The sequence below is a fragment of the Parambassis ranga genome, chromosome 12 (genome assembly GCF_900634625.1).
Source record: "Parambassis ranga chromosome 12, fParRan2.1, whole genome shotgun sequence".
NCBI lineage: Eukaryota > Metazoa > Chordata > Actinopteri > Ambassidae > Parambassis > Parambassis ranga.
In genome coordinates this window covers 10028600-10035631 of record NC_041032.1, presented here as the reverse complement: position 1 = coordinate 10035631, position 7032 = coordinate 10028600, and the positions used below count along the sequence as shown (strand labels likewise).

The 7032-nt window shown below is 39.9% G+C and overlaps 1 protein-coding gene across 1 annotated transcript; it reads left to right on the top strand.

Moving 5' to 3' along the window:
- Positions 1 to 682: 682 nt before the first annotated feature.
- Positions 683 to 6147, top strand: mtfp1 (mitochondrial fission process 1). Its single transcript, XM_028418683.1, has 4 exons — positions 683 to 859; positions 3530 to 3657; positions 3830 to 4062; positions 4376 to 6147. Exons 1-4 carry the CDS (start codon positions 790 to 792, stop codon positions 4440 to 4442), a joined length of 498 nt encoding a protein of 165 aa, XP_028274484.1. The 5' UTR covers positions 683 to 789; the 3' UTR covers positions 4443 to 6147.
- Positions 6148 to 7032: the final 885 nt, after the last annotated feature.

The window sequence follows — 7032 nt, the reverse complement described above, 5'->3', positions numbered from 1 at the left end:
GCTGAGGTCTGTCCGCTCTTTCTCTCCCTCTCTCTCTCTCTCTCCCTCCCTCTCTCTCTCTATCTCTCTCCCCCCCTCTCTCTCTCTCTCCCTCTCTCTCTCCCTCTCTCTCTCCCTCTCCAGTCTCATCTCCTCCGTTATCAGTTGTCAGGTTTCTTCTGTTTCTCTCTGCTCCTCCTACAACAAAATGACAACAGGCAGAATGACCGTTTGATATAATAACGATAATATTGCTCCTCACGTGAACTATACTTTATACTATACTACAGTAAACAGTCCAGAAACATTCAATCAAAACGTTTAGTTTACAGCGCCTCGTATCAACAGGACGTCATGTTTGTAAATATAAAACTCATTTTTTTAATGCCACTGTCACTACTAGCATTTTAAAACTCTCGAACTACTGCTCTGTACTTACATTTAAATGTGAATTCGGCACTCCTGCCGCTGCCGCTCGCTTGGTCCGTCATCGTACTATTGGACAAAAAGTAGGTCCGCAAAGCATTGTGGGATATTTAAGGCCACGAAGGATGGTAGCGATGCGTCCTCCAAATTCAGGCAAAAGGAGGACGCATTTGGAGGACGCATTTGAAGGACCCTTCGACTTTTGGCGAATTGGGACAGCCTTCGCGCAGCTTTGTGACGTAAGCGGCCTTAAAATGCGCACTCCGAAGGATGCAGACCCTGAAATGAGACACAGCCGCTGTCGTGAAACTCACGCCCCCTTCACTGTCCCTGCTTTGGTGTCCGAGTTTGGAGCATCGGGTGATGGAGTAAAGGAAGGAAGGTATGGATCCCAGTGAAGACAAAACAGAGAAAACGGTCGACATTTATCGAGATACATGGGTTCGCTTCCTAGGTATGTGTTGTTCCTTGGTAACGCGTCAGTGCATGTTTTTTTCTGTCTCTGAAGCTGTACGGAAAAGTACACTGTGTGCTCCTTTCTAGCTAGGAGTTAGCATAGCTGGCTCTCCCACTTGCTAACGCACTCTTTGAATATCTATTTATAGCAAACTTGGCTTTGAAGGTCATTGTGTTTTCACGGGACGCGTCTAAAGTATCGGCTGTAGTTTTCAGTCCACTTTTAATGAACTGTTGTCTTTAAGGCGTCAGAGTTGTCTTCAGCTGTAACTCAGTCCGCACAGATTGTAGGTTGTGGTTAAGCAAGCTGAGGCAATGACTCACAACTCATACAATAACGCCCATGGGCAGGACCTGGCTGAAAACTGCAACACAATGAAGTTGTGCAGATACAGCGTGGTGTCAGTGCCCTTTGCTTTCTTTCTGCTCGTCTCTGATTGAAACATGTCAGGTTGAGGGCATGTCTAGCAACCAGCCTGAAGGGCATTCATGCTGCAGCAGTTCCCACTGTAGCTACTGCCGTGTGAATCATTTTATTCTCCTCATAAAATCTTAATCTCTTTGCTACCAACATTAATCCTGATAAGATTATGTATATGTCAGAGTGTGTAAACAGACATGTGGAGCTGCTTATCTGTTTCTGGTTTGTGTGTGTGTGTTGTCATGATTTTGAACCAGTTATCAGGGACTGCAATAGTAGCTGCACATTGAATGTAGAACTGTGCCAACTGTGCCTTTTTTAGATACTACAGAATCTGGTTTTAACCTTAAATGCACCCATTTGGCCCTCTCATTGTTTATATTCAATTTGAGCACTCTAACATAATGTAATGTAATCCTGGTAGTTCAAAAGGTTTTGGCTCCAGCAATAGGATTTCCTGATGTCCTTGTAGGTAATACAGGCCACTTCTTCATAGCTACTATTAGTAACTAATACGACATAGGCTCCTAGGTGAAGAGCAGAGACAGGATATAGTTGTTGGGTTATCTGGCCATTAGTCAATGCTAGTGGAAATCTGTGCTTTTGTTTTATCATTTAAATCCTATTATGTATTTTACTGTTTTCCTTTGGTCCCTACCCTAACCCTCTTGAGTGTCAAATCCAGTAGTTTACCTGACTTTTTTTCACCGTTACAGTATTAAATGTTTTATAGTAGCATTTATACAGATAGCTAACTAAGACCAAGAGTTAAAAATGTGGAGAATATATCACATCTAAATTTATCGTAACACTTTGCTTTTGTAGTCTTAAAGGTAGGGTAGGAGATTTCATTCTGATGCACTTTTTGTTAAATTAGTGTAACTTCTCTTTACAATCCGATAGCAACCAATTAGTTCGGCAGTTTCGCTTTAAAACGAAGAATATTAATCATCTGTGGAAGCTATAAAATGCCGAAGTCACAGACTGGTTGGGAGGCGTGGCTTCGGGGTGAGCTCCGAGAGAACAGGGCGTGTGTTTACTTTCAAAATCTGGCTGACTTTCACTGAGTTTTCAAAATCTCCTACCCTACCTCTAAGGACATAACCCAGCATTTGTTACTTGTTATTAACAACAGTGAATCAAGAACAAACTGCTTAAAGTGGCTCATTTTCACTGTACGGAGAGGCAGAACTATGATTTACTCTTCGGTGCTGTAACTATGGAGCAAGTATTACTCACATGTAGCCAATCTGCTTCCACTTAAAATAGTCGTGTGTCATTTATGTCCTGTGTGATTTTCTTTAATTGGAGGATTGTATTCTGTATTGTTAAAATCTTAAGAAGACCTCTTAAAAAAATAAAACATATATGACCAATATGATTCCTTCTCCTGTGGAATTTATCCAAACATTTAATTTGCATGAATAGAAAAGGGGACACATGCTGTATCTAAGGGGAGGACTTGAGTGGGGCAGCACTTACATCTTAGACAGCAACTTGAAAAATCTGTGAACATTTTGGCATGAGTCATGCAGCGTTGTTGATGTCATAGAAGCAAAGAGATGGCAGATGGAAAATTAAACAAATTACCAGTCCTTATAAGAAAAATCACTATAATGGATCAGAATCCTGATTGAGGTATTAACAGTTAAAACGCAAAACATCCCATTTACAATGGCTTCCACTGATTGCTACAGTTATTTAGATGATGGCCATAACTAAGGGAATTAACAGGCTGTTACCAAGCTGTGTTCAAAAGGCCTTACTGCTTATAACATGCAGTGGTAACATGCAGTGTTTGCATAGAGGCCTCATATTGGCCCTAAGCCCCTGTGATAGTATCATACCACAGCAGCAGAATTCGACTCTGCCATGCTCTAATGATTCTGTTGTCATTGAACCAAAGATAATGCTCCCTGTGTGACTGGAGTTAATTTTACCAGTGATGTACACAACATTGGCAACATTACTGGTGAAATGTTAATAACAGATCAAGGACACCTGAGTCATTTCAGCCTTATAGAATGGATGTTGCATAATTTTCCAAATGTTGCTCTGCAGCAAGACATGAGGCTGGAGGTTGTTAACTGCTTGCATGTCTCAGTGATAGATTCTTTTAATGGCCCAACACAATATTTAACATCAATAAATCTCAGACTGATAGACCCTAAACATAGAGCTGGATGGACATTTAGAGGAGACTGTGAAGGTCAAAGCTTACCAGCATGTATGTTTGTATTTCCACAGGCTATGCCAATGAAGTTGGGGAGGCCTTTCGTGCACTCGTGCCAGTGAGCTTGGTGTGGGGCAGCTATGCTGTGGCCACTACGTATGTTACTGCTGATGCAGTGGACAAAGGGAAGAAAGCAGCTGTGGTAAGATATTAATCACCTTAATCAAATTTCCATTATTATGGTAAAGAATTGAAATAAAAGCTAGAAATTCCAGTAGTTAGTATGAATATATGTCTTATTTGTGGATCCACAATGTGTAAAGACTAATTACTGTGACTACTTATTTTCTAATTCTCCATTTTTTTTCTTCAAGGCCCATGGGGATAACCCAGGGAAGACAACACGTGTAGCAGTGGCAGTGGTGGACACATTTGTGTGGCAGGCCCTTGCCTCTGTGATCATCCCAGGATTTACCATTAACCGTGTGTGTGCTGCGTCGCTCTACGTTCTAGGCAGAACCACCAAGTGGCCCATGCCTGTCCGCAAGTGGACCACTACAGCCATAGGCCTCTCTACAATTCCCTTCATCATTAAGCCAATTGACAGGTTACCACAAGTTGTGTTGTTTGCATGTGCATGATTATGTAAGTTACTATTATGTAAGTTTTAGATTGAAGGATACAACTATTGCTTCCTGCTGTGTTGAGTAGGCCTAATAGCATGGATCAACACTAATGTGTAGATAATGTCAAAAGAGTATTTTCTTTGTTTCAATGTCAAAACAAAGAATACCTTGTCATTGGAATAAGAATAATTTCATTGTCACACTGACAACAACAACAAATGCAAATGAAAAATGAAACGTTGTTTGCAGACTGTTGGGAGTTGCTTCTAACATAACATTGTTTCCACTCTGTAGATCAGTGGATTTCCTGCTTGACTCAAGCCTTCGGAAGGTATACAACGAGGGAGAGAAGCATGAATAAAGGGGGATCATGCAGGACAAACTCTCCACTGTCCTGGGTAAACACCAGCCCATGAAGAAGTGTGAAAAAGGCTGTCATACAGCAACAGTTAGTCAAAATATAATAGGATAGAGTCATACTGTTAAAAGTGAAATCATTGCTACGTGAAATACTGAATTCTAATGTCTCAGGGCAATCGGAGTAGCACCACCAAAAAAATGTTTTAATGGGAATGTAACTGTAAAAAAACGTATGAATACTTGACACAAATGGTTTTTGCTTCTTGAGCAGTCATCACAGTGTCCTGTTTTATTCCTGTGATCTTTTATGCAGAGAAAGCCTCCGAGGTTGCCCTCGTGCTAGAAATGTGAGCTGCGGGGCATCACTTCATACACTGATATAGCCATATTCACCAGTACTGTAAAGCTGTAAAGCCAGTTTCCCATGATGTCCTTGTTTGTTACAGACTTAAGACTGCAGATGTGAAGTTTTGTTACCTGGAATAGAAAAGTTAGATAAGACAAGGATTTCCATTGTTTTATTCTGTTTATTGGAAAACATGGAAGCCATTATTTACATCATACTTCCAGTCTATATAATGTTCTATACAGTATAGAATCTATATATAGTGAGTGTAATTGTTGTAGTCTAAAAATGTTAAGACATACCAGTTTGAAAGCCATGGTATTCACATACCTGTAAAGGCCAGTGTCATGTAGTTGTGCAGGAAAAATGGTTTGAGGGTTTAAATATATAGATACTATATGTCTATTATTGCCAAGGCCTTTCTTTGAAAAGCCAATGTTATACTGTTTTTGTATACTAAACTATGCAAGGCAAGCAAGTATATGTATGTGGGGTACATTAGCTGAGCATGTATAAAGGATAGTTCCACCTCTTCAATGAAAAATGAGTTGTTGTGTTTAAATGTCCAGGAATCAAAAGGGAAACATGTCTTGACATTCAGATGAGCTGTCACATGATGATTATATTTTGGAAATTCTTGTGTATACACCAGAGTACCATTTTTAGCAACAACTTCTGTCATATTATCATTGTCATGGAGGAGAGAATGAAAGAAAAGCTTGTGAAAACTTGGAGCGCACAAGTTTTGTTTAACCCACTGATATCAGGAAGTGTGGCAGCCAGTTGGCAATAAGTGCAGTATTCACATTTTTATCCAGTACATATTGATGCCTTGTATGAATGTATCAACATGTTGTTTGTCACAGCAGGAAAAGTCAACAACGGTTACTATAAGGTGTCCCAGTAAGCCACTGTGTAATTGTGCATAAACCCAAGATCCAGCAAGTGGGAGCCTACAATTTTTTAATCTGATACATTAATACCTTTCCTGCTGAGACACAAGAAGAAAGGTTGATGCTTCCCTTGTAAATGATAATTCATCCTAGCATTTCATATTTTACACAGATGTCACTGTGTTTCTACTGTTGCATGCTGCAAAGAGAAATAGGACGGTTTACTTTTTTGGAACATTTTTCTGATATGTTTAAATGTTCTATTCATTAGTCATGATTTCAGCCTTAACAGAAAAAACTAATGGTCAAACCTCAACCTTATTTCTGTTATTTCTTTCAATGTAGTTCACAAGAAAGATCCAGATTATTTTTTTAAACGTTAGCTCTTGATGACCTGATACTGACCTATAGTCTTACTTCTGAACTTGTGTAACTGTTGCAAAAATAAACAAAGTCATGTGGAATTATGTTTTGATTTTTCAGTCAATTTGTTGTCACTTAACAGTGAAAAAAATATAACTGGTAAGGAGGTGCTGTAAGGATTAACACATATTGACTTTCTACAAAAAGGCCTTATTGTAAGAACACTTGTCTATACTGTGAGTTCAAGTGGACTCACTATACTTGGAGGCAGTTAACCAACTACTTAACCAACCGTCACTGTTGGATGAAAGCAGTGTGATTCAGGGGACAGTTTAACCAATGAAACAGAAGCACTCAAAAGGGCATCAGAACAGGCGACTGTGAACCCTGTTGAGGTAATTTGTCTTGATTGAGTGCTGGAGAACACAGCTGACCCCACTTCCACAGATGAGGTGCCCACATAAAAAGCAAAGGAGAGCGTTAATTGCTGGGAGACGCAGTCATGTTTGTGTTTGGTCTTGTGTTTTTGGCTGTTTTGGCCTTTTCAACTGGTCAGGCAGGTAAGCAGAAATAAAACATTTATTTTTTTTCTTGCTGTACAACTATGTTAACCCTAAGACATTACTCTGGCACAAGAATTTCCTTCAGGATTAATAAAGTTTTATCTTATCTTATTTTACTAATTACAGATTTCCCTCAATATATCGAGGGCCAGTGGGTTATCTCAGATAATCTGCAGTATGACGACACTGATGAACAATCTCTAGCAGCAGAGGAGGTGCCCATATGGGCTCCTAGTTCACCAGAAGAGCCTGAAGTGGTGACTTTGGAGGACCAGGACTTAGCCACTCCAGAGTCTCCTCTTACGAATGAACAAGGTGGGCTGAAAACTACATTTCTGAATCTTGAGTTTTATGTCTGTAAATCATTGTGAAACCTGCATGTTTCATTTATGTGTTCATCTTTTAGAGTCCAGCAAGGTAGTAGAA

Bases quoted from the DNA above. Each gene is read 5' to 3' on its own strand.
- mtfp1 (XM_028418683.1), top strand. From the start codon at position 790: ATGGATCCCAGTGAAGACAAAACAGAGAAAACGGTCGACATTTATCGA. The intron at 3,658-3,829 runs GTAAGATATTAA...TTTTTCTTCAAG, and splicing joins AAGGGAAGAAAGCAGCTGTG to GCCCATGGGGATAACCCAGG. The intron at 4,063-4,375 runs GTTACCACAAGT...TCCACTCTGTAG, and splicing joins ATCATTAAGCCAATTGACAG to ATCAGTGGATTTCCTGCTTG.